The 27543-nt window shown below is 43.7% G+C and overlaps 1 protein-coding gene across 3 annotated transcripts in view; it reads right to left on the bottom strand.

Annotated features, from left to right (window-relative positions):
• Positions 1–27543, bottom strand: part of acot7 (acyl-CoA thioesterase 7) — a 262472-nt gene that overhangs the window by 143069 nt on the left and 91860 nt on the right. For all 3 annotated transcript variants that reach the window (XM_068017117.1, XM_068017118.1, XM_068017119.1), the window contains exons 4-5: positions 24570–24661; positions 8238–8352 (exon numbers count right to left, since the gene is read on the bottom strand). In XM_068017117.1, the coding sequence (XP_067873218.1) occupies positions 8238–8352; positions 24570–24661 (207 nt within the window). The remainder of the gene's footprint in view (positions 1–8237; positions 8353–24569; positions 24662–27543) is intronic.

Here is a 27543-nt window from a genome sequence, read left to right as displayed (position 1 = left end):
TTACATTTATCAGCGTGTTTCTGTTTGGCCCACTAGAGGGCCAATAGGTGGCAGCTCTATATGTTTTTAGAGTCATAGAGTCATTTACGGCACAGAAGGAGGTCATTCGGTCGATCGAGTCCATGCCGGCTCTCCACAAAGCTATGCAATCAGTGTCATTCCCCAGCTCGATCCCCATAGCTCTGTAAGTCTACTTCTCTCAGGTGGCCATTCAACTTCCTCTTGAAGTCATTGATTGTCTTTGCTTCCACCACCCTTGTGGGCAGCGAGTTCCCCTCTTAGCTAATCTTAAAACCCAGGAATAGCCATATATTAATCCTTGATGAGTAAGATTTCAATTCAAACATTCTCTACAAATTGGTACCACATCCTCAAAAATAAATCATTGATAGTTTCCTCAATAATACAGAACCCAGAGGTAGAATCCACTTGGTAAGCCACCTCCTTCCTTGTAACAGTCTAATTTCTCCACATGCGCACACACCTGGTCCCTCACAAACCTCAACATGAAGGAGCTTTAGGGGCTTTTATCTTTTAAAGTGGAATATAACAAGATGCCTACAGTATACCTAATTATAGCCTGGAAATTATGTGGCGTGATATTATTGAGTTAAGATTTATTAAATTTTCTTGTCTCTTATTTTATTGGAGGCATTAACACATTTATAATAAATGAGTAGTGTGTTAAAATCATGGACAGAGGAATTTGATGTAAAACAATATTGCACAGGGAAATTTCAAGGCTTTTATGTAACAAGATCGCATTCCAGCTAACTTGCAGAGGTGGATTTTATTTTACCTGCGAGTGGCAGACAATCACAAGTAAATCCTAGCCATTTATTTTTCAAGACAAACTGTAACAGCCTTATAATTTGTGAAGCCGCACTTAGTATTTTAGCCTTTCGTGGCTAAGAATATTCCTGAACACACAATGAAGTCCATAACAGCCCCATTATTGTTGACCATGATATACTCGGCACAGAACAAGTCAGTGACCTGCCGTGCACTGACATACCCCAGCTAGACGGGAGACGGTGGTGTAATGGTAATGCCACTGAATTAATAATCCAGAGGCCCAGGCTAATGTTCTGGGGACACGAGTTCAAATCCCACCATGGCAGCTGGTGGAATTTAAATTTAATCTGGAATTGAAAGCTAGTCTCAGTAATAGTGCCATGAAACTATCATCGATTATCACTAAAACCCATCTGGTTCACTAGTGTCCTTTGGCTGCATTTGCTGACAACACAACCACTAGGTGGCACAGTATTTGCACATGCGCAAATGCAGGCTCTTCAACCGGAACGTCAATGTCTGTGAAGTTCAGGCAGCAGCCAGGATTAAAGATGGCGCTGCTCAATTTATCACGGAAAATGCTTATGGCTAGATCGTTCCAGCAAACTAACCTTACATTAAGTTGGATGGAAACCGAGTAATATGCTACTATGTAGTTATAGTGTATATATTGTAATCCTCAGATCCATTTAATATTCCAGTAACCCTATTAAATACAAAAGGAATTTTATGATTGAATTTCCATTGGAAGATAATTAATTGACACCCTGATCGATGGAAACGGAAATCGGGCAGAGTATAAAATGTGCTGCCATTCGTTATCGTGATTTGTTTATATGACTGATCAGGACTGATTTCACCTGAACACAGCTACTAGCTCCTGCCCCACTGGCCGCTCTCTCCCCTCGGCAACTCGCTTTCTCCCCCTCCTCCCCATTGGCTGCTTCCCCCCTCCTCCCTCAGCCACTCGCTCCAGACCTTGCTGCTCCCCCCACTTCCCTGGCCGATTGTTCCCCACTCGCGCCATCCCGCTCTCCGGCTGCTCGCTTCCCCCACCCCACGCCCACCCATCACGGCCCTCTAGTCGCTAGCTCTAGGCCGCACCGCTTCCCTCCTCTCGGCCACTCACTGCCATGTTTGATCGTTCTCCACGTGCCGCCCGAAGAAGCAAGGTGGGCTGCAAGGGGTGACGAGGCGAAGTAGGAGCGAGTGGCCGAGATGAGGGAAGTGGCGCGGCCTAGAGCTAGCGGCTGGAGGGGGAGGGGGGCGGGGAAGCGGGGCGTGAGCGGCTGGAGAGCGGGGTGGCGCGAAGCGAGGAACAATCGGCCAGGGTAGTGTGGGGGAGCAGCGAGGTCTGGAGCATGCAGTGGGAGGAAGTGTCGAGGCCTGGAGCGAGTTGCTGAGGGGTGGGAACTCCAGCCTCAAAGTCTTCCATTCAACCGCTTCCTCCAGCCAAGTGGGGGGGGCTGGATACCTGATGACACTTGATCGCGCATGCGCAAACATGGTCCAGGCGCGGATACGCGATGACGTTGCTGCTGCATGATGATGTCATCCCACAGATGCGCTACTTAGTCCTGGTAAGATGTAGCTGCGCATGTGTGCAGCTGAGCACACTCTGATCACGTCAGTGGGCCGCTGCGTTGTCAGGAATCACTTTGATGTCCTTTAGGGAAGCAAATCTACCATCCTTACCTGGTCTGGTCTACATGTGACCCCAGACCCACAGCAATGTGGTTAACTCTTAATTGCCCTCTGAAATGGCCTAGCTAGGCACTCAGTTGTCAAGGGCAATTAAGGATGGGCAATAAATCCTGGCCTTGCCAGCGACACCCACATTACCATGAAAGAATTTTTTAAAAAGGACATAATATGCTCTGAGAACCTGGCCTCTGCCAGCTTTAGGCTGTCAATGCATCCATTTGCAGTGAATGAAAAATGCAAGCTTTTTAGTGTAACAACCAGAGTATTGTTGCAGTGAAGCTTATGATTTAACAATGTGGTCACTGCCAATGGCGCTGCAATGCACCAGGAAGATGGGCACCACCAGTGCAACCATTTTACGGCAGTAGGATAACTGTTATTATGACTGTTGCAGCAAATTCAGAGAACAGCAGAGCATCAAGAACATTTGAAATCAAACAGCATGCATTGATTTTGGCTGGACCATCTGGAGAGACACTTAGTAAATGCGAAAATACATTCATCATTGACGAAAGATGTAATATCCCTTACCACTTTCAACCAAGTTTCAGCAGTAAATTCAAAGGCCACAGACATAGGGCTTAGAAAAAGGGAGTATTACCACTGGAAGAACTGGAGCCGTTCAAGAAAGCAACCCACCAGCACATTCACACAACAAGTAGGAATGAGCACTAAATGTCAATGTCACCCTGTTAACAAATACGTGACCAAATTTTCAAAGCTCTGATGTCCTTTTGTTTGGGGCCTGACATATGCCATGGAAAGGCACAGTTGAACCTAAGGAGGGAGAAGAAAAAATGCTTTCACAATACAGAGCAGCAAAGAACCCTTAGTTGTTACAGACTGCAGGCAGTAGTGGAGTGAAAAGCATAATTAACTGAAAAAAAGGCAGCAGAGTGCTGAGAAATCTCATGGGAAAACATAAGATTGAGGAATGATCTAATTGAGGTGTTTAAGATGATTAAAGGATTTGATAGGGTAGATTGAGAGAAACTATTTCCTCTGGTGAAAGAGTCCAGAACATGGGGGCATAACCTTAAAATTAAAGCTAGGTCATTCAGGCGTGACTTCAGGAAGCACTTCATCACACAAAGGGTAGTGCAAATCTGGAACACTCTCTGCCAAAAAGCTGTTGAGCTTAGATCAATTGAAAATTTCAAAACTGAGATTAATAGATTTTTGTTAAGGAAGGGTATAAAAGGTTACAGAACAAAGGCGGGAGATAGAGTTAAGACACAAATTAGTCATGATTTAATTGAAAGGCGGAACAGGCTCAATGGTTGAATGGCCTACTCCTGTTGCTATGTCTGAGGCTAAAAGTAAAGCCCAGGAGAGCAACTTAAAAAAGCATAACACTGAAACGCACCAACATAGGAGGGAAAAACAGCAAGGTTTTTTTAAACTTCTGATTATTATCCAATAATTCCTGCTGGAAAGTGAAGACATCCGTGCCATCCGGAGAGGATAAAATTGGGAATATCTACCTGCTAACCCCGCCTAATTTAAAAATTCACCGAAGCAGCCATTGTGCAAGCAGTTAGCATGTGAATTTGCACCTCATTAGATAACTCGATAATCATCAAACTGAGCAGTCTCTTTTTTTCCTCCGCATATTGCAGTTTCACTAAACCATTTGTTTGGCAGGAACTCTCCCTATTTGTTACCCCAAAATAAACACACAAGCATTAAACAAAACCCATCAGATTAGCCTTTTCATCAATTTCCTAATTCCTGCTAAATATGTTTTTGAATGGCTGTCCTCAGAGTTCCTTCTACTTAGATAGTTTTTCTCTGAGATGAAGACAGGTGCAAGGAGTTTTCCTTTTAAGGGAGTGTGTTAGTTCAGGGGGGAACTGGGTGTTGGGAATAGTGTGTAACTGCCTCAATGTCAAACCACACCTTAGTTAAGTCACTTTCCTAAATGAATGACACAGGAGAGTCCTTTAACTACAATTATTGAACCATCTTGGAGAAGCAAATGAAATGATGAAGTCCGTCCTCCGGCAAAAAAAAAATCACCAAGCATTTTACCTCTGGTCTTATTTTCCATTTTGTAGTTCACGTGAAGATTTGAAGGTCATTTATTTAATATGAATGTCACTTATTTAAGCTCCTGGCTGTTTAAAGTATCATTTTCACAGCATGGGGCGTGATCCTTTACCAAGAAATAAACCAATAAACAGTTATGGGATTTAGGAATTAGAGTGCAGCAAAAGAGATTGCATCTGAAGGCCGATTCTTAACACCCTGATACTCACATATATACACGAGAGACTTTTACTATCCAGCATATGCAGTTTTTCATATATTAAAAACAGCAGCTTTGCTGCATTTTTTGGAAAAATTATAATTGTTTCCCAAGAGAATAGCTTTAAAGTTCGTGCCAGGGACTAAATAGATCAACATGAATAAAACCACCGCAGATAAACCACCCCCCCACACACGGCTGTATTTAGTGTTCCCGCCACGAGTCCTGGCAGCAGACCCAGAAGTGGGTGCCGTCACCACTCATCATATATGCGGCTGGCCCACCGCAATCATGCGGCAGGCGGACAATTATAATAATGGAGGTGTGGAGCCCAGCCAAACACGTGGGATTTCAGGCACCGAATGTGGCATCGGAAGACTCCGGAGCAGGTGCTAGCGCATTAAACAGGAAATTAGAGACGCAAGCGATAAAGGAACATCTGTAATTATGGGCGAATTTAAACTGCATATAGATTGGGCAAATCAAATTAGTTACAATACGGTAGAGGAGGAATTAATGGAGTATATACGGGATGGTTTTCTGGACCAATACGTTGAGGAACCAACTAGAGAACAGGCCATCCTAGACTGGGTATTGTGTAATGAGAGAGGAATAATTGACAATCTAGTTGTGCGTGACCTCTTGGGGATGAGCGACCATAATATGATAGAATTCTTCATCAAGCTGGAGAGTGACGTAGTTGATTCTGAGACTAGGGTCCTGAATCTTAATAAAGGAAACAATGAAGGTATGATGTGCGAGTTGGCTATGATGGATTGGCAAACGTTACTTAAAGGAATGACGGTGGATAGGCAATGGCAAACATTGAAAGAGCGCATGGATGAACTGCAACAATTGTTTATTCCTGTCTGGTGCAAAAGTAAAACAGGAAAGGTAGCCAAACCATGGCTTACAAGGGAAATTAGAGATCGCATTAGATCCAAGGAAGAGGCATAAAAATTCGCCAGAAAAACCAGACTTGAGGATTGGGAGCAGTTTAGAATTCAGCAAAGGAGGACCAAGGGATTGATTAAGAAGGGGAAAATAGAGTACGAGAGTAAGCTTACTGGGAACATAAAAACTGACTGTAAAAGTTTCTATAGGTATGTGAAGAGAAAAAGATTGGTGACGATAAATGTAGGCCCCTTACAGTCAGAAACAGGGGAATTTATTATGGGGAACAAAGAAATGGCTGATCAACTAAATGCATACTTTGGTTCTGTCTTCACAAAGGAGGACACAAATATCATACCAGAAATGTTGGGGAACACAGGGTTTAGTGAGAGGGAGGAACTGAAGGAAGTTAGTATTAGTAGAGAAATGGTGTTGGGGAAATTGATGGGATTGAAAGCCGATAAATCCCCAGGGCCTGATGGTATGCATCCCAGAGTACTTAAGGAAGTGGCCCTAGAAATAGTGGATGCATTGGTGAATCTTCCAAGATTCCATAGACTCTCGAACAGTTCCTACAGATTGGAGAGTAGCTAATGTAATCCCACTATTTAAAAAGGAAGGTAGAGAGAAAGCAGGGAGTTATAGACCAGTCAGCCCGATGTTGGTAGTGGGGAAAATTCTAGAGTCCATTATCAAAGATTTTATAGAGCATTTGGAGAACAGTGGTAGAATTGGACAGAATCAGCATGGATTTACGAAAGGGAAACCATGCTTGACAAATCTACTAGAATTCTTTAAGGATGTAACTAGTAGAGTTGATGAGGGGGAGCCAGTGGATGTGGTTTATTTGGACTTTCAGAAGGTTTTCGACAAAGTCCCATATAAGAGATTAGCATGTAAAATTAAAGCGCATGGAATTGGGGGTAGTGTATTGCGATGGATAGAAAATTGGTTGGCAGACAGGAAACAAAGCATAGGAATAAACGGGTCTTTTTCCGAATGGCAGGCAGTGACTAGTGGGGTACAGCAGGGATCGGTGCTAGGACCCCAGCTATTCACAATATATATTAATGATTTAGATGAGGGAACTAAATGTAATATCTCCAAATTTGCAGATAACACAAAACTGGGTGGGAGGGTGAGTTGTGAGGAGGATGCAAAGAGGCTTCAGGGTGATTTGGACAAGTTAAGTGAATGGGCAAATGCATGGCAGATGCAGTATAATGTGGATAAATGTGAGGTTATCCATTTTGGTAGCAAAAACAGGAAGGCAGATTTATTATCTGAATAGCTATAAACTGAGAGAGGGGAATATGCAACAAGACCTAGGTGTTCTCGTACACCAGTCGCTGAAGGTAAGCATGCAGGTGCAACAGGTAGTAAAAAAGCAAATGGTATGTTGGCCTTCATAGCGAGAGGATTCGAGTACATGAGCAGGGATGTCTTGCTGCAATTATACAGGGCCTTGGTGAGGCCACACCTGGAATATTGTGTGCAGTTTTGGTCTCCTTATCTGAGGAAGGATGTTTTTGCTATGGAGGGAGTGCAGCGAAGGTTTACCAGACGGATTCCTGGGATTGCGGGACTGACGTCTGAGGAGAGATTGAGTCAGTTAGGATTATATTCGCTGGAGTTCAGAAGAGTGAAGGGGGATCTCATAGAAACCTATAAAATTCTAACAGGACTTGACAGGGTAGCTGCAGGATGTTCCCAATGGTGGGGGAGTCCAGAACCAGGGGTCATAGTCTAAGGATATGGGGTAAACATTTCAGGACTGAGATGAGGAAAAATTTCTTCACCCCGAGAGCGGTGAGCCTGTGGAATTCGCTACCACAGAACGCAGTTGAGGCCAAAACATTGTATGTTTTCAAGGAGTTAGATAAAGCTCTTGGGGCGAAAGGGATCAAAGGATACGGGGGGAAAGCAGGAACATGTTACTGAGTTGGATGATCAGCCATGATCATAATGAATGGTGGAGCAGGCTCGAAGGGCTGAATAGCCTACTCCTGCACCTATTTTCTATGTTTCTAATGCTGTTCTCTGGCCTCTCACGCCTCCATTTCCACTCCAAATTGCCTCACTATGTTCAGCCCATAGTGTATAAAAAGTGACAGCTTTCTTGCCATGCAATTTTGCTACTGAAGGATTTACAATTGTAACACAAACTCTTTATATGCTCAAATTAAGAAATGAGCAGCCGAATCTCTGTTCTCTTACAATACTGGGTCTTCTAATCTCAATTGGGTGAAATTAATTGTGGGCAAATGGAATGATGAGCTAAAGTGCTCCCTCTGCTGAAGTGGCTGCATAAGCCACACCAGAAATATAGTGAGCTGGTGCTGATGTTTCCATGTTTTATTGGGTTTAACATAAAATTTCAGGAACAATTTTTTTCAGGCTAATTAATGGGTTTTATCAGGTTTAAGCGTGAGCTTCGGAGGCTTAAGTCCAAGTGCCGCTGTGTTCTAAACAATTTACATGAGCATCATAAAAAGGTAAAAGCAATATGGTAGGGTGATACTCACAGGAATGATTATCTCACAACTATCTCTCAGATCATTACAAAAATGGAAATAAACTTAAATGTGCAGCTTACCCACATTGATGGCAGGAAAGATGATGTCTTCACTCCTTTGCTTAGTCTCTATTCGGTCCAGTTTCTGAGCTTCATACCTCTTTCCACCTTCCTCTTGCTGTTCAGGATTTGCATACTTTTAAAGTGCGTGGGAAGAAAAGCAGAAAATTCTATGTTTATTATGTGATATTTCTTTTACTATGCTGCATTTTTGATCATTCTTGTTTTATTGCTTCTTAACAGTTCCTCAGAGGTCCACTTCCAAAATCAATAGCAATGATGACTTGCATTCACTGAGCATCCTTAACTTGACAGAACATCCCAAGAGGCTTCATAGCAGTGAAACATAAACCAACTAGAAATACAAGAGTTGACCAAAGGCACTGTTAAAAAGACTGGTTTTGAGGAGGCTTTTAAAGCTGTGGAGAGAAATAACAAGGGGTTCAGGGAAGAAGTTCCTAACAGCAGACTCAAGAATGGGATGCCTCTACCATCAATATTGAAGGGGAGGGGAGGGGAGACACACAGGAGGCCAGAATTGGAGGACTGAAGAACACAGGCTCGGATGGAGGTCTGGAGGAGGTTGCAGAAGTAAGGTGGGGCAAGGTCATGGAGGGAAAAATCTGTGTTTTTGCCTCAGGTCCATTGCAGATTTCAACCCTGAAACAAAAGCAAAATACTGTGGATGCTGGAAATCTGAAATAAAAACAGAAAATTCTGAAACACTCAGCAGAGCAGGCAGCATCTGCAGAAAGAGAAACGGAGTTAACCTTTCAGGTTGGTGAGCCTTCATAAGAGAATCAAACTTCAGCCCTAACTGCGTCTAAATAATGGCAGTTTTACATTGGTATGGTGCCATCTGCAGCAGGCAAGTGGCATTCAGACTGCCAATGGGGCAGATCAATGCAAAAAAACGATAGCTTGCCAACATTGTTGGGGCAGAACTCTGTAGAAAGTGGAAATACATGCAATATCCTGCATCCGGAAAAAACAACAATCCCTGTACTCCAAAAATCTATTGTGTGAAATATTTTGAAACATTTCCCACGATGTGATAAGGCACAAAATTATATACAACTATTTCACGTTTATCACATCCTTCACCTTGATGACCATAAAGTGCACTTAACAAATTAAACAGCAAAAAATTACATTGATAATTTATTACCACATATTGTTTACAAGCCTGTAAATTTCCAAGAAAGATTAAAGGGTCAATATTAACTTTGGGCACAATACAGGTGGCTGACAGGCTGAGTGTGCCCGCCTGCCGCCTGCTGCTCCTGCCAAGTGGCCTGAGCCACTTTGAGGGTCGGGTCTCATTGTGTAGCTTCATCCAGCAAGCTACATGAGCCAAGTCAGCGCTATGATGCAGCTTGCTGATTGGGGAGGTTGGAGGGAGGCGCAACAAGGGACCAAGCATTTTTGTGGAGCCAGGAGCAGCATTTTCTTCTTCTTTGGCCTCCTTGTCTCGAGAGACAATGGGCAAGTGCCTAGAGGTGGTCAGTGGTTTGTGAAGCAGTGCCTGGAGTGGCTATAAAGGCCAATTCTAGAGTGACAGACTCTTCCACGGGTGCTGCAGATAAAATTGGTTGTCGGGGCTGTTACACAGTTGGCTCTCCCCTTGCGCTTCTGTCTTTTTTCCTGCCAACTGCTAAGTCTCTTCGACTCGCCACACTTTAGCCCCACCCAGCCAGCGCTATGATGCAGCTTGCTGATTGGGGAAGTTGGAGGGAGGTGCAACAAGGGACCATGCATTTTTGTGCAGCCAAGAGCAGCATTACCCCTCTTAATTCCATGAAGATTGAAGATGACAAAGGTCTCAGACCATTTTCTGAGCGGCTTCCAATGGTTCTTTAAGGACCATGGTTAGGTTGCTCAACGCTGGCACATATGGTATCTCAACCGTGGAATACGGTTTCATGTCAAGCTATATTATCTCTTCCTTTTAGCAGCAGAAGAGCAACTGACCAAGATCTGGTACACCATGTCCTTTAGCTTGCAACTGACAGAAATGTTCTCAAACTAAAAAGCAGGCTTCCTCTCGACACAAGGTCGTGGGAAACAATCTGGGTGTGAGAAGTAATGGAAATATGGTAATGGGAGGATTGAACCAAATGTCAAAAGTTCAATGGAGGGAAGTGCAGACTAGTGCTGATATAAACCACAAGTTTTTGAACCGAAAGGATCTTATATTTTTGAAGTGTTATTCTGAAGTAGAAATGAGTACACTGAGTATTTCCTGGATTTATTCTGCAATTCTTTTCAGCTATCCATTTGTCACGACAATTTTCTAATGTTCTTCAATCTTTTAAGTTTTGTCATAAGATTATGATGATAATTGTTAATGAATTGTTATTAAATATGTTAACTGTACTTCAGAACATCTGGTCAATTAAAAAAAAACTTAATGTGTGAAATTTTCCCAGGCCATTGTAAGTGGATTCAGGGGTGGGAAAATTTCAGAAAATTACATCAGGATGTGATCCTACCCCTTTCCGGCTTTTCTGGGGTGGGTTGCAAGTGGAGCAGGGAACACCTGTGGCTGAGGCAGGAAGCCAACTGAAGTACTTAAGAAGGCAAGCAGGAGCGATTTTGCACATGGATTCATTCTTTCCAAACAGAGCAGGATTTCTCTGTTCTGTCTGCAATCTGGCAGATTATAGAGAAGGTGAGTGCATGGCAGGAAGAACTTCCTGAAGAGCTCCAGCTATGGCCAGGTAAGAAACTGCAGTTCAAAGCACTCCTTCTGTCAGATAGTGCTATCACTGCTTAACAGGCGATCACCAACTGCTTAGAAGGAACTTCACTTCTCCAGCATTTCACGAACCTCAGCTGTGCTTCCCTGCTGCTAGCCTTCAAAGTGTCACGGGAGCAGTTTATGCAGCTGCACTGTCCACCGCTGCTCAGGGTCAAGGTCAGGGGGCTCACCACCACCAACTGCTCCAGCAGCAGCAGAAGCAGCACCAGCTGCCTTCTCCTCAGGCACATGTCCCTCCACAGGGCAGAGGGATGGCCACCGAGATCCAGCTGGAAGGAGGCGGGACCCCCCAACACATGGACTGCAGGCAGAGGGCCAGCTCTCTCGGCATGTCTGAACACCAGTGCCTCAGGAGGCTCAGGGACTCACGGCAGGTTCACTGCTGACAGCTGCATCTTCATGGAACAAGACCACCTTCCCAGTGGACCAGGTGGGCAAGCATTGCCAGTGGCCGACAAGGTGAGAGAGACTGTCCTCCTCCCGTTCTTTGGAGAGCTACCTTGCTGCAGTCCCTCAGCTGGGCCTCCAGGTAAGAGCAAGAGACCAGGGGCAGCCTTCACAGATCTCCTCTCCATTCCTGTGGGTGCTGCAGCCTGAGAAATCCAAGTGCTGCTGACATTTTCTGCATCATGCCATGGTTCCTTTAAACAGAAATCCTTCCTCTGACAAAATGTCTGCATCAGCCCGCCCACCCTTCCTAATTGGTTGGGGAGAATGGAGGCGGGCTCTTAAATTGTTTGCTCTGGTAAAGAGCAACCAGAAGGTCCACTTCAGTCACTCCGATTCATTCCACATGATGTCAAGAAACGGCTGAAGGCACTAGATACCGCAAAGGCTATGGGCCCTGACAACATTCCAGCAATAGTACTGAGGACTTGTGCTCCAGAACTAGCCGCGCCCCTAGCCAGGCTGTTCCAGTACAGCTACAACACCGGCATCTACCGGCAATGTGGAAAATTACCCAAGTATGTCCTGTACGCAAAAAGCAGGTAAAATGCAACCGGACAATTACTGCCCTATCAGTCCACTCTTGATCATCAGCAAAGTGATGGAAGGGGTCATCAACAGTTCTGCCAGGGCCACTCAGCTCCTGAACTCATTATAGCCTGGCTTCAAACATAGACAAAAGAGCTGAACTCCAGAGGTGAGGTGACTGCCCTCGGCATCAAGGCAGCATTTGACCGAGTATGGTATCAAGGAGCCTTGGCAAAACTGGTGTCAATGGGAATCGGGGGAAACCTCTCTGCTGGTTGGAATCATACCTCGCACAAAGGAAGATGGTTGTGCTTGTTGGAGGTCAATCATCTCAGTCCCAGGACATTACTGCAGGAGTTCCTCAGGGTAGTGACCTAGGTCCAACTATCTTCAGCTTCTTCCCTCCATCATATGGTCAGAAGTGGGGATGTTCACAGATGACTGCACAATATTCAGCACCATTCAAAACTCCTCAGATAATTAAGCAGCCCGTGTCTAGATGCAGCAAGAGCTGGACAACATTCAGGCTTGGGCTGATAAGTGACAAGTAACATTCGTGCAACATAAATGCCAGGCAATGACCAGCTCAAACAAGAGAGATTCTAACCATCTCCCCTTGCTCTTCAATGGCATTACCATCGTTCAATCCCCCACTATCAACAACCTGGGGGTTACCATTGACCAGAAACTGAACTGGACCAGCCACATAAATACTGTGGCTACAACAGCAGGTCAGAGGCTGGGAATCCTGTGGCGAGTAACTCACCTCCTAACTCACAAATGCCTGTCCACCATCTACAAGGCACAAGTCAGGACTGTGATGGAATACTCTTCACTTGCCTGGATACGTGCAGCTCCCAAAAGCAATCAAGAAGCTTGACACCATCCAGGACAAAGCAGCCCGCTTGACTGGCACCCCATCCATCATCTTCAACATTCACTATCTTCACCACTGACGCACAGTGGCAGCAGTGTGTACCATCTACAAGATGCACTGCAGCAACTTACCAAGGCTCCTTCGACAGCATCTTCCAAACCCGTGACATCTATCATCTAGAAGGACAAGGGCAGCAGATGCAAGGGAACACCATCACCTGCAAGTTCCGTTCCAAGCCACACACCATCTTGACTTGGAACTATATCGCTGTTCCTTCACTGTCACTGGGTCAAAATCCTGGAACTTCCTTCCTAACAGCACAGTGGGTTTACATACACCCCAAGGACTGCAGCGGTTCAAGAAGGCAGCTCACCACCACCTTCTCAAGGGCAATTAGGGATGGGCAATAAATGCTGGCCTAGCCAGCAATGCCCACATGCCATGAAGAAATGAAAAAAAAATCGGGCAGCCGGATTTGCGACCCGAAAATGTTCCCAGCGTTCTGCCAGAGACCAATGAAGTAAGATTCCACCCAATCAGTCCATTTTGCAAAATGACTCAATTAAAATACTTCTCTTCATTAACACTAAAGATGTCATACTAAAGAGATGCTAAAATGTGACTTTATGAAACAGTTCAATATATCCAGATCATGATACAAATCAGATCAAAACACATTAATTCATGCACTTCTGTTCACCCAAACAATAGCCTTTCATTTTCTAAGAGATGCCAATCGATTTGTCATTCATTTACAACATTTATAGCCTTTATCTCAGATTTTCAGAATTAGTGCTTTTCCTTTAACACTGCATCAATTGTGTACGACAGCAATGTAACAAGAATTGTCTGTTCTCCCCACTGATCCCTTGGGATTAGATTGTATAGCACATTTTCAGCCAGCACGGGTATGATGGCCTGAACAGCCTCCTCCTCTGCTGTAAATTTCTATGATTCTATGAACATAAAATGGTTTGTCAAACAGTTTCTAATGCAGATTGTGTCTCTTTAACTTAAGAAACATCACATTTCTGCTGCTGGATGATTTTCCCCAATGGGTAGAGAATGTGTTCTGTAGTTGAGAGTCCTTTCCAATAGAAAAAATGACAAAAATAGAAAAGCCACAATGCCCTGATCAATATTTATTTCTCAATCAACATCATATAAACAGATTATCTGGTCATGATCACATTGCTGTTTGTGGGAGCTTGCTGTGCACAAATTGGCTGCCATATTTCCTGCATTGCAACAGTGATCACATTTCAAAAGTACTTCATTGTCTGTGAACCGCTTTGGGACGTCCCTAGGTCGTGAAAAATGGTGTATAAATGCAAGTCTTCCTTCCTTTAGCTGTAGAGTTGTGAAAAAGCAAATCTAACCTTTAATTTCCCCAGAGTAATGCTAATTATTTTTGAGTAAGCTGTATCACTGAAATGGCAGCTCCCAGTGCTCCTTAGTTTTGAATATAATCAGAACTCAGGCTTCAATGGAAATCTGCAGGGCTTTCTTGGATTTACTGATGGAATTCTATTGTTTAATCATTCTTACTCTCCTTTCCACTGCTTACATTTCATCAGAGATTATATATTGAAAGACTATATTTAATTACTAAGCATATATCATGCACCACCGAGCTTCAAGTTGCATCTGATAATTTTGAAAATTGACCTCCCCCCTCTGCCCCCCCACCCCTTCTTCACCCACATAAGCCATCAAGCTGAGTAAAGACGGTTCTGTGAAATTGACTCTCTCATTTTACCCCAGTGCCAATAGAAAGCACTATCAGGAAGGTTGTGGCATTAGATGGATGGATGCAATACCTGGCTTCATTTACAATGGCATGACACTATGTCTCAGCTCCAATCTGAGGACAGCACCGGTTGTTATTTTCATTTCTCACACAGGATGAAAAAGAGTTGATTAAACTCGTGATCCAGATATCTCAGCTAAAAACTTACACTAGGGTAGCAAGATGGCTTTTTGTAAAATTGGAATTAAACTATATTAAGGAACAGAGCAGAGGAATCATTCCTCTATATCTGGCTGTGCTGCATATGGCTGGTACATGCCCGACTGTGATTTAATAAAAATATAGTCCCTAGTAGCCACTAACTTTTGGATGCCTGCTGTGAAAATGGGCTCTGAAGCATGCACCATTAGACTTTTTAAATCTGATTATTTTTATGCACCCATTCTATTTTCATTTCTCCCAGTTTCAGTGCAGCCAGTTGTTTTGCTTGAAACAGTAAATTGGCAACATGGGCCTTTGCCCAATCTTAATATACAGGCCACGGCCCAAAAATAGATATTTGCTGGTATAGCTCATGCAATGTTTACCAAGCACTCATAACCACTTTCAACACATTCATCTCTGGGGAAAAGACCTATTTTAGTTTAGTCAGGTGAGATGTGGTGGTGTTCATTCATAAATTGTGGTAGCTGATTCAATAATAACTTTCAAAAGAGAATTGGATAATTACTTGAAGGAGAGAAATTTGCAAAGCTATGGGGAAAGAGAAGTGAGGCAATTTAATAGCTCTTTCAAACAGCTGGCACATGCATGATGGGCCGAAAGACCTCCTTTTGTGCTGTAAGATTATATGAAATGCACTGCTTCCAATGGGTGAGCGGAACAGGACAGTGGCAAATTGCACACAAGGTAGTCCAGTGCTACAATGCCACCAATCCAATTGAGAAAAGCTAAATAAATCAGAGATGGACAAAGGTAACAATCAGGAATGAAACATTGTAAAATTTGGAGTTGGAACACTGAACACAAAGAAATCTAGCTGAACGTAACTTCGTGTCAAAGTCCAATATACTTCTGATTTTGATAATTTTGATGCTCATTTTGCTATATTTCCAAATGATTTTATTTACATATGGGTCAGATTTTTGTGGAACATTCTGTATCAAAAGGTTTCAGTCATGTTACGATCATAGATTATTACGAACAGAAACTATGGGCCTGATTTTAACCCATTCAAAACTCACCCATTTGCGGAGTTAAAATCGGTACATTCCCAAAAACTACTCTTACGAAAAATTGCCCCGAAGTGCAAAGTTATTGGTTGGATTTCCCCACAAGACTGGATGGTGTTTGTGCCAAGCATTATTTTTCTGAGCAAAGTAGTGAAAATTGTCACCCACTAAACAGGAAAGGTTGGATATAATAATCTTGTGCTCGTGAGCATAGGAATAGGAGGATTGATCGATTGAACACGTGGCTGGAGAATTAGTGTAGGAAGGAAGGATTTCTGAGGCATTGGGACTGGTTCTGGGGCAGGTGGGACCAGTACAAGATGGACACGCCACACCTCAACAGGAGCCAAACTAATATCCTTGCAGGGAGATTTGCTAGTTCTGTTGGGGAGGGTTGAAACTGGCTTGTCAGGGGGTTGGGAACCGGAAAGGTAGCTCAAATTGGAAGGAAGTAAAGCTAGTAACAAGAGGTAGAAAAGTAGCAAGCGACATTAAAAGGCAAGCGAAACAAAGGCGAGCATCAACTAGACTTAGAATGCAAAATAATGTCAAGAAGACAAGGTTACGAGCACTCTACCTGACTACACGCAGCATTCACAACAAGGTAGTTGATTTAAAGACACAAATAGAGGTAAATGGGTATGAGCTAATTGCCATTACGGAAATGCAATTACAGGGTGACCAAGACTGGGTGCTGAATATTCAAGGACATTTGACATTTAGGAAGGACAGGAAAAAAGGAAAAGGAGATGGTGTTGCTCTGATAATAAGGGATAGGATCAGTACATTAGTAAGAGATGGATCTCAGATTGGAAGAACAAAATGGGGAATCTGTTTGGGTGGAGCTAAGAAACAGCAAGGGGTAGCAAACATTTATAGGAGTTGTTTATAGGCAACCAAACTGTAGTGGTAGTGTGAGGCATAGTATTAATCAGGAGATTAGAGAAACATGTGGCAAGGGTATTCATGGGTGATCTCAATCTGCATATAGACTGGGTAAACCTAATGAGAACTAATGCTGAGGAGGACGAGTTTCTGGAGTGTGTTAGGGATGGTTTTCTAGAGCAGTATGTTGAGGAACTGACTCGAGAACAGGCTATTTTAGATCTAGTATTATGTAATGAGAAAAGGTTAATTAATAATCTTGTTGTAAAAGAACCTTTAGGGATGAGTGACCATAATATGATAGAATTTTACTTTATGTTTGCAAGTGAGGTAGTTCAATCTGAAGCCAGGGTGTTAAATTTGAAAAAAAAGAAATTATGAAGGTATGAGGGGCAAATTGGCTGAGGTGAATTGGGAAAATACATGAAAAGGTATGACAGTACATAGGCAATGGATAGTCTTTAAACAATTATTACATGGAAAAGAGATGGGAGCAGACAGGAGAGAGGTGTTCTCAGTCCAGGAGCAAACAGCTTTCTGAGTTCAAAATTCTGTGGCCAGTTCAAGTTCAAAAAACAAACAGCCAGCCAGTCATGTGACTAAACCGGTCTGACCACTTCTTCCGTGTATTGGGGAAGCAAGGACTGGGTCCCTTGTTCCAACACTATCTGATTGTGTGCAAATGTCTTTCCAATCAGTGGTCTGGCAATTCCTTGTGATAGGCCCTCTTCCCAGCCACAATTTTAAGTTTTAATGTTCATGTGGCGAAATAATGCGTCCCTCAGTCTTGGCAGATGGGGGGCTTGCCTGACACTTCTACACCCAGGGGAAAGAAATGCGATTTGAAAAAAAAAAGACGCATTTCATTACAGGGTTTGAGAGAAATGTAAAATACATAAAGAAAACCATGCATTTCTCTCATTCTGTTCCATTCATTCATCCATCTTAAAGCTAATTAAAAATCGTCTTTTCTGGGTGCCAGGGCTGCTTTAATTCCCCCTTCTTTTTCCTCAGGAGAGTTAGTAGTGGGCGGGTCTATCCTGAACTCTCTGAGTCACGCAAAGACTTTTGACTTCAGGAGATGGCTGGTTCCCTTTTCCTCTGACTGTGGGGGAAGATTCTTTGTTAATCTCCCCTTTGCTCTCTGGGATACTGCTCATAGAGTCATAGAGCTTTCCAGCACAGAAACAGGCCCTTCAGCCCATCGTGTCTGTGCTGGCCATCAAGCACCTATCTATTCTACTCTCATTTTCCAGCACTTGGCCTGTAGCCTTTCATGCTATGGCGTTTCAACTGCTATCGAAATACGTCTTAAATGTTGTGAGGGTTCCTGCCTCTACCCCCACGTCAGGCAATGTGTTCCAGATTCCAACCACCCTCTGGGTGAATTTTTTTCTCCTCAAATCCCCTCTAAATCTCCTGACCCTTACCTTAAATCTATGCCCCCTGGTTATTGACCCCTCTGCTAAAGGAAAAAGTTTCTTCCTATCTATCCTATCAATGACCCTCATAATTTTGGCATTAGAATAGATAGGTGCTTGATGGCCAGCACGGACACGATGGACCGAAGGGTCTGTTTCTGTGCTGTATAAACCTATGACTCTATGAGGAGTGTCCCAGAGAGCAAAGGGGAGATTAACAAAGAATCAGGTCCCCCCTCAGCCTTCCCTGCTCTAAGGAAAACAATCCTAGCCTATCAGTCTCTCTTCATAGCTGAAATGCTCCAGCCCAGGTACCTGCAGGTATTTGTGCAGACTTGACTGCACTCTCCTGTGACACTGACTAGGTGAGGCATCACCCTCACGGTTTCTCTGTCGCCTAGAGGTCTCTCTCTGTCTCCTGTAAATGCTGTTAGCAACTCTGGTGGGGTGCTTCTAGAGTCTGCATTTACATAGGAAGATGTGGAGTCTAACTTATCACATTTTTCGGGGTTGGTTGACCGGACAGTAGGGGTTTTCATCTGGGATTTCTCCCAGACCTCCTTTAACCTGCCTTCTTAGTCACTTTTTCCCTTCTCTTTCGAAACCTTTGCCAGCTGGGTGCCTGCCTGTCCCCTCGTGTTCTTGGCGGGGGTCCCTTACAGTTCACCAGCCCTCTGCTGGAGGGACCTCCGACCACCGGTACAGGAATTAGGGGTGCAGGTTTCACTGTAGGTTGGGGTTTCCCCTCAACCTGGCACAAGTATCAACTCCTTCAGTATATCATTGTGGAGTTTTGGCCAGTCAAACTGCTGTCTGATGCGGGCTTTGGTCATTCGTATACAGGCATGTACAGCTACTGTAGTCTCGTGGGCCTTTCTTAATATTTCTCCCCAGTACCTCTGTGGCACCACTAGCTGGTGAACTACTGTCCACTCCTTGCCCTCAGGTCTGCGAGGAGAACTCCATTTCCTCATCAGAACCTCATTCTTTAAATAGTAGCAATCAGGGACTCCCTCTGTTTCACTTTCAGATTGGGCAGCCTGTGCAATACTGGATCGGCTCGCTGAGCTTCAGCTATGGAAAATCCATTTAATTCATTCCCTGGGTCTCCTAACTTTCCAAAGAAAGTCTCAGACAGGCAGACCTCATGGTCATTTGCCTGCAGTGCCAATGCAGTCTCCTCTGGGGGAGCTGGTTTGATCCACTACACATTCAGGGACACTGCATGGGTCTGTCTCCTGCCACTGCTCTGCCTCTCTGACCTCCTGTAGTCTTTCTTTCACTACTGGGGAGGCTACCACCTTCGCCCCTGCCAGATCATTATGTAGGAGCAGGTCAATCCTGTCCACAGGCAAACTAGGGACAATCCCTATGGTCACCGATCTCGAAACTAGGTCGGACTCCAGGAGCACACGGTGTACAGGTACAGACATAGACAGCTCTCCAATACCATTCACCACCATTTTGGTGTTCGCTGCACTCTCTGGGGGAAAGGTCAGGCCTTTTACCAGTAAAAGGGATCTAGTCGCCCCTGTGCCCCTGAAAATTACTATGGGCTTGCTTGCCCCACTCAAGGGATATGGGGTTACTTTTCCTTCAAACACAAAACCCTGATAACCTTCAGGAATCCTATTAACTTTTCCTGCACTGGCCGTAGTAGGCTTCCTGGGTTGCACTCTTACTGCAGTTAAAGCCACAGCTTGTTCTGCTGTGCTTTGCATCAGAGTCCTGTCTTCACTGAGCGGGTGTGCCCTGATTAACCCTACCGGTTTCCCCTTTAGTTTCCAGCAGTCAACTTTTAAATGCCCTGCCTTATTACAGTGGAAGCACACAGGTCTCTGGGTCTCACTCTTGCTCACAGCACCTTCCTTTTTGGCTAGAGGAGGGCCCCCTGTGTCTCCTGGTTTCCTTTCCCTTCCAGGACTGCCTGGGCAGATATCACCTCCCCACCTTTTGTCCTTTTCATATTTGTGGGGGTGATTAGGAAAGGTTCTCCCCTGGGAAACTGACTTATAAATTAAAGCAAACTCATCAGCCAGAACAGCCGCTTGCCAGGCTCCCTGAACCCACTGCTCCTCTGCATGCATCTTTATTGGTAGTGGAAGAGAGTTTTTAAATTTCTCTAATAGAACTACTTCCTTGAGATTCTCATAGGTGAGCTGTACTTTAAGAGCCCTCAGCCACTGGTCAAAAGCCAGCTGCTTACTTCTTTCAAACTCCAGGTAAGTTTGATTAGCTTGCTTTTTGAGGGTTCTAAACTTCTGGCAATAGGTTTTGGGTTCTAATTCATATGCCCTGAGGATAGCACTTTTTAGTCAGTTCATAATTTGATGAACTCTCATCTGGCAACAAGGAATAAACCTCATGGGCTTTTCCAATTCATTTACTTTGTATTAAAAGAGACCAGGTCTCAGCTGGTCATTTTAGCTGTCTTGCCAGTTTCTCAAAAGACATGAAAAACGCTTCCACGTCTTCCTCATTGAATTCTGGAATTAATTGAGCGAGTTTTAGCAATCCTGTACCCAGCCCTGAATTCTGCTCCTCCATGTTGGCCATGCTTTCACCAGCGTTATTCTGTCACCCCCTAGTTAACTCAAGCCACTTCAGCTCTCTCTCATCGGATTCTTTCTGGAAAATTCTTTCTCTCTCTCTCCTGCCTCTCTCTTTCTTTCTTCTGTCTTTCTGTTTCTTCAAGTTCCTTCTGGAAGGCTCTCTCTTTCTCTTCAGGTTCCTTCTGGAAGGCTCTCTTTCTCCCTCTCCTGCCTCTCTCCCTCTTTTTCCTGTCTCTCTCTCTCTCTCTTTTTCCTGTCTCTCTCTCTCTCCCTTTCTCTTTCCTTGTCTTCGAATACAAGTTTCTTTTGTTCCAATTGTCTCTTTGCTCGCAGTACCCTGTCTGGGTCTACTACTAACACTGCTTCCGCTTCTTCAGATTCAATGGAAAAATGGCTGGCCACTAGCCTTAGGAGTTCAGACTTCCTAGCCTTGCCACGTACAGTGATCCCACACTACTCAGCCATTTTCCTCAACTCCTCCATAGTCAGTGCTTTTAATTTATCCCATGTTACTTCACCCTGGCTTGGAGAACTACTAGCTTCAGTTGCAGACAATGTTAGTATTCAATCACACACAACCACAAGAAAACCTGTATTGAAATTTGCTCTTTTTGATTGGGAACAATTGGCTTCCCACTTCCAATTTCACTCATTTGTCTGTGGGTAAAATTCCGGATGCTACCACCCAAATTTCTGTTATGACCAGGTGAGAGAGGTGTCTAGGGGTCTTTTACTATCTTCACCTGGTCTTATTGTAAATCAGGGTTTGATTTTTAAACACACTGTATTTTGAGCTCCCCCTTGGTGAATCCTTGTTTACCGCTTTCCAATTATAAGGCAAAGAAATGAGCACACCAGGTTTTCTTAGGTTGAATGAAGAAAAGTGAAATTTATTAAACCTTAAGCTTAAACTCTAATTCAGTTAATGCCTACCGATATATGACGCGCCCACGCGAGCATGCACAGGCGATACACATATTGAAACACGAACAGAAAAGAGCAGAAGAAAAATAAAGTAGAGAGGTTTGAGGCAGTCTCTGAAGGGGGTTTCTTATTAATGTTTCTGTGTTTCCAGCTTGCTGTAGAGTCTTTGATTGTAGACAGCTCTTACTTTTCGTTGGGGCCCAGTATTCTTCTTAAACTTTGTTCACGTAGGAGACTGTTCACGTAGGAGACTTTTCCCTCTGAGTTCACTTGTCTTCAATGGGTCTTCCCTTCCGTGAGAAAGAGATGGGAGCAGACAAGAGAGAGGTGTTCTCAGTCCAAGAGCAAACAGCTTTCTGAGTTCAAAATTCTGTGGCCAGTTCAAATTCAAAAAACCAACAGCCAGCCTGTCATGCGACAAAACTGATCTGACCACTTCTTCTGTGTATTGGGGAAGCAAGGACTGGGTCCCTTGTTCCAACACTGTCTTCTAGCATGCAAATGTCTTTCCAGTCAGGGGCTTGGCAATTCCTTATGATAGGCCCTCTTTTCTTCCCAGCCACAATTTTAAGTTTTAATGTTAGTGTGGCGAAATAATGTGTACATCAGTCTTGGCAGTTGGGGGGCTTGCCTGACAGAAGTTAAGGATTGTATAAGGTTAAAAGAAAAGGCCTATAAAGTTGCCAGAAATAGTAGTAAATCTGAGGATTGGGAGAATTTTAGAATACAGCAATGGAGGACGAAGAAACTGATAAAGAAAGGGAGAATGGAATATAAATGTAAGCTAGCAAAAAACATACAAACGGACTATAAAAGCTGTACAGGTACGTAAAAAGGAAACGTTTGGCTCAGACAAATGTGGGCAGAGTCCATTACAGGCAAAGTCAGGAGAATTTACAATGGGGAATAGAGAAATGGCAAAGAAGCTAAATGATTACTTTGTGTCTGTCATCACTGAGGAAGATACAAGAAATCTTCCAGAATTAGAGATAGTCATTTGGTTGTACAGAACTTGAGTATTGCTGAAAATAGAGACATGTTGTCGAAGCTTTTCGTCTTGCACTCATCAGGACAATCCGCTCTAGAATCTATTCTAAAGGATGCGGTAAATGGACACTTGGATAATAATGATCTGATTGGGCATAGTCAACATGAATTTATGAATTCGAAATCATGTTTGACGAACCTGTTGGATGTTACCAACAGGATTGATAAAGGGGAGTCGGTGGACGTAGTATACTTGGATTTTCAGAAGGCTTTTGATAAAGTTCCCCATAGGAAGTTGGTTAGCAAAATTAAAGCACATGGGATAGGAGGTAATATACTGACATGGATTAAGGATTGGTTAACAGGCAGAAAACAGAGAGTAGGAATAAACGGGTCATTCTCACGTTGGCAGGCTGTGACCAGTGGGGTACCACAAGGATCAGTACTTGGGCCCCAGCTGTTCACAATATATATCAATGATTTGGATGTGGGGACCAAATGTAAACATTTCCAAGTTCGCGGATGACACAAAACTAGGTACGAACGTGTGTTGTGAGGAAGATGCAAAGTGGCTTCAAGGGGATTTGGACAGACTTAGTGAGTGGGCAAGAACGTGGCAGATGGAATATAATGTGGAAAAATATGAGGTTATCCATTTTGGTAGGAAAAACAGATGTGCAGAGTATTTCTTAAATGGTAAGAGATTAGAAAGTGTAGATGTACTAAGGGACCTGGGTGTCCTCGTCAATAAGTCACTGAAAGCTAACGCTAACATGCAAGTGCAGCAAGCAATTAAGAAGGCTAACGGTATGTTAGCCTTTATCGCAAGAGGATTTAAGTACAGGAGTAGTGAAGTCTTGCTTCAATTGTACTGAACCTTAGTTAGACCGCACCTGGAGTACTGTGTGCAGTTCTGGTCCTCTTACCTTAGGAAGGATATTACTGCCATAGAGGGAGTGCAACGAAGTTTCACTAGACTTGTTCCTGGGATGGTGGAACTGTCCTACGAAGAGAGATTGGGGAAACTGGGCCTGTATTCTCCAGAGTTTCGAAGAATGAGAGGTGATCTCATTGAAACCTACAAAATACTTAAAGGGATAGACAGGGTAGATGCAGGTAAGATGTTTCCCCTGGTTGGGGAGTCTAGAACCAGGTGACAATATTTCAAAATAAGGGGGAAGCCACTTCGGACCGAGATGAGGAGAAATCTCTTTACATAAGAACATAAGAAATAGGAGCAGGAATAGGCCATTCAGCCCCTCAAGCCTGCCCCGCCATTCAAAAAGATCATGGCTGATCTGTCCCATGCCTCAACTCCTCTTTCAGACATGCTCCACATAACCCTTGACTCCCCGAGATTTCAAAAATCTATCTACCTCCTCCTTAAATACATTTAGTGACCTAGCCTCCACAACTCTCTGAGATAGAAAATTCCAGAGATTCACCACCCTCTGAAAGAAGAAATTCCTTCACATCTCAGTTTTAAATGTGTGACCCCCTTATTCTGTAACTATATTCCCGAGTTCGAGATTCTCCCACCAGTGGACTCAGCAAGTTGTGAATCTTTGGAATTCTCTACCCCAGAGGGCTGTGGAAGCTCAGTCATCAAGTATGTTTCATGCAGAGATTGACAGATTTCTAAATACCAATGAGATAAAGGAATACGGGGATAGTGTGGGAAAAAGGCATTGAACTGGATGATTAGCCATTATCATATTGAAAGGTGGAGCAGGCTCGATGGGCTGAATGGCCTACTCCTCCCCCTCCTATGTTCCTATCCGCTCAGTTCCGATAAGGAAGCCCATCTGAAATATTAACCTGACAGACTATTTTAAAAGCTGCTGACCTGACCAGCCGTGCTTTTCCACTATTTTCTATTTTTAATTCAGATTTCGAGCATGTGTACTTTTCCTTTTCCTCCCATCTTTTAGATAGTTCCCCTTTTTACAAAATCATGAAATGAAATGTTCCGCAATATAGATTAGTTACCTGTATAGAAGGAATCGCAACCACTTTATCTACGTTCTCCAGGGACAGCGCCACATACCACAGTGTTGCCCTGTTGGTCATTCGCTTAGCACCTATGACAAAGACATCTTTTCTTAATTCAAACCATATAGAACAACTTGCAGTTATGTAGCACCTTTAACGTAATTAAACATTCCAAGGCATTTCACAGGAGCATACATCAGACAGAATTTGACACTGAGCCATATAAAGAGTTATTAAGACAGGTGACAAAAGCTTGGTCAAAGAGTTGGGATTTAAAGAGCATCTTAAAGGAGAAGTGGAGAAGTTTAGGAAGGGAATTCTAGAGCTTAGGGTCTATGCAGTTGAAGACACGGCTGGCAATGATATAGTGAAGGAAACTGGAAATCAGAAATCTAGAACTAAGTCTGGGTAATTCTAGTGATTCTGAGCAGGGAAAGAGCCCCGTTTCCAAATGTCCAAAACTACACAATGGCACTTTCACAACACAGTTCAAGTTGGCATGGATTAACAACAGAAGGCAAAAGTATTCCCAATTAATTTTACAGAGATGGGACTTGCAGCTATATAGTGCCTTATTGCGTTTCTCAGAAATTACACAGAACAACACAGAAACATAGGGATGTAGATCACACAGAATGAAGTACAGTGACTGCTGTTACATAGGCGCATGCAACTATTCTAATGCATTAACACTTGGATAAAATCTTGCAATTTTAACGTGGGCCTAAACCCATTTAAAGCAGCCAGGTTAACTACACGAACTAGGGTTCTTTTCATATTAACACATTAACTGGTTGCACAGTGAGATTTAAAAGCTTATTCGGTGAATCTTAAACTCTTCAGTTGCATCGGAAGACCAAAAATTGAGATGCACTGCATTGTTCAGGCACAATGACTGAGTTTTGGTTGCTTTATATTCCAAATGACTGTTTAGGATTGCCAACCATCCAGGAATGTCCTGGAGTCTCCAGAAATTAAAGAGTAATCTCCAGGACACTGCTGCAAGCAACCTTGGAGAAAAATCAGAAGGGGCATTAAAACGTGTTTTCTTCTCATTTTCTTGGAACTGTTTTATCCATTATAAAAATATTGGAGATGGGAAAAAGGCTGTTACACCGACAGTTAAAAGTCATCCAAAAAGGTAATGAAGAAATCGTTCTCTCTCCAATTAGTGTGGGAAGGCGGGGGAATCACGAGGATGGACATGTCAAGGGACCAATTGCGTGTGCGTGAGGGTGAGGTGGTACTAGGTAGGATGTCATGTGATGAAACTTCCAGGAATATGCTCAGAATGGCAAGCTTAGGGGCTGAATTCTTAGGCCTCGATGGGGGGAGTATGGAGGAGGGCGGATGGGGTTTCCCAGCATCATCCTGCCCTCGGGCCATTTTCCCAGAGTTGGGATGGGGAGAGCGGCAGAGCTACCTGCCTGCAAGTGGTGGGTCGCCAATTAAGGCTGTTTAAAGGCCTATTATCAGAGACCAATTTGAACTTTCCAGTTGGCCTCCAGGCCCGCAAGGATGTCAGCACTCCAGGCAGGCTTTGAGGCCCTCCCCGCCTGCTTGGCCTCAGATGCTGCCGCAGGCACAATGGTGGCCCGGCTGTTAAGGGCGTTTTTATTTTAAAGTTAAAAATGCTGGAGAGAGAGAGAACCTCCATCTTGGGGTGCCCTCTCTCTCACTTACCTGAAAAGACAGACTGCTGCTTCTTCAGTGCTGGAGGGCTTCCTATTGGCCCTCCAGCTTCAAGAACCCGCCCGCTGTCCTTAATTGGATGGCAAACCCGCCCTCTAGCCATTAATTGGCCAATTCAGGGAAAATCACCACACAGTGCGAGCTTCTCAACCCCATTTGACCCTGACGCCAGGATCCAGACACCTGCAGGGAAAATCCTGCCCTAGGGGTGTTCAGTTTGGAAAATTAACTATACGAATCTGTCACCCTTTTGGAATACTAAGTGCAGCATTGGTTTGTAATTTTAGCTTACGGTATCACGCCGCTGCGCAACTGAAAAAAGATGCTGGAAATACTCAACAGGTTTGGCAGCATCTGTGGAGAGAGAAACAGAGTTAATGTTTCAGGTCAATAACCTTCTCCTACTTTCTGAGCTGCTGAGCATTACCAGCATTTTCTATTTTTATTTCAGATTTCCAGCCCCCGCAGAATATAGATTTTGCACGGTGCGACTGTGTCTTTCTAACTGAAAGTCAAGTCTTTAACATTCCTAATCTGTAAATGTTAATCAAACACTTCTCTGATGGTGCTTGCTTTGCTGAACTCAATGTTGGGATTGGTGTTAAAAGCTTTGAGTCTCTTCATGCCCATTAATTCCCTGAACAGTGTGCTCCTGATTTGAGCAAGGCTGTAAGGTACCAAGCTGAGATGAGGAAGGGATAGAGGTGTTGGGTGAAACACAGCTGTCCTGAGCCCATCCAAGTCTGTTCATGACTATCTAATGCTTGCCAATAAACCAGCATGGAGTGTAATGCTACAATGCCATCAAAGTTGAGTTACATTGCAAGTTTATTAATGTCAACTGGCTTATATAAAATCTGTCAGTAAACACAAGTAACACATATAAACTAAAAGCAAAATACTGCGGATGCTGGAAATCTGAAACAAAAACAAGAAATGCTGGATTCACTCAGCAGGTCTGGCAGCATCTGTGGAAAGAGAAGCAGAGTTAACGTTTCGGGTCAGTGACCCTTCTTCGGAACTCCTGCAGTTCCGAAGAAGGGTCACTGACCCGAAACGTTAACTCTGCTTCTCTTTCCACAGATGCTGCCAGACCTGCTGAGTGAATCCAGCATTTCTTGTTTTTGTAACACATATAAACTGTCGGTTTAAACTAAATCTATCAATTCCCCTGTTGGAAATTATGCCAAAGGACAAGTTTAAAAACATACTAGGAGGCCAGCATTTAAATTTTCCTCCTGAAAAACATTCTAAACACGATGAATTCAAAAATTATTGC

The sequence above is a fragment of the Heterodontus francisci genome, chromosome 37 (assembly GCF_036365525.1).
Source record: "Heterodontus francisci isolate sHetFra1 chromosome 37, sHetFra1.hap1, whole genome shotgun sequence".
NCBI classification, from domain to species: Eukaryota; Metazoa; Chordata; class Chondrichthyes; order Heterodontiformes; family Heterodontidae; genus Heterodontus; species Heterodontus francisci.
This window is presented reverse-complemented; position numbering and strand designations above follow the sequence as displayed.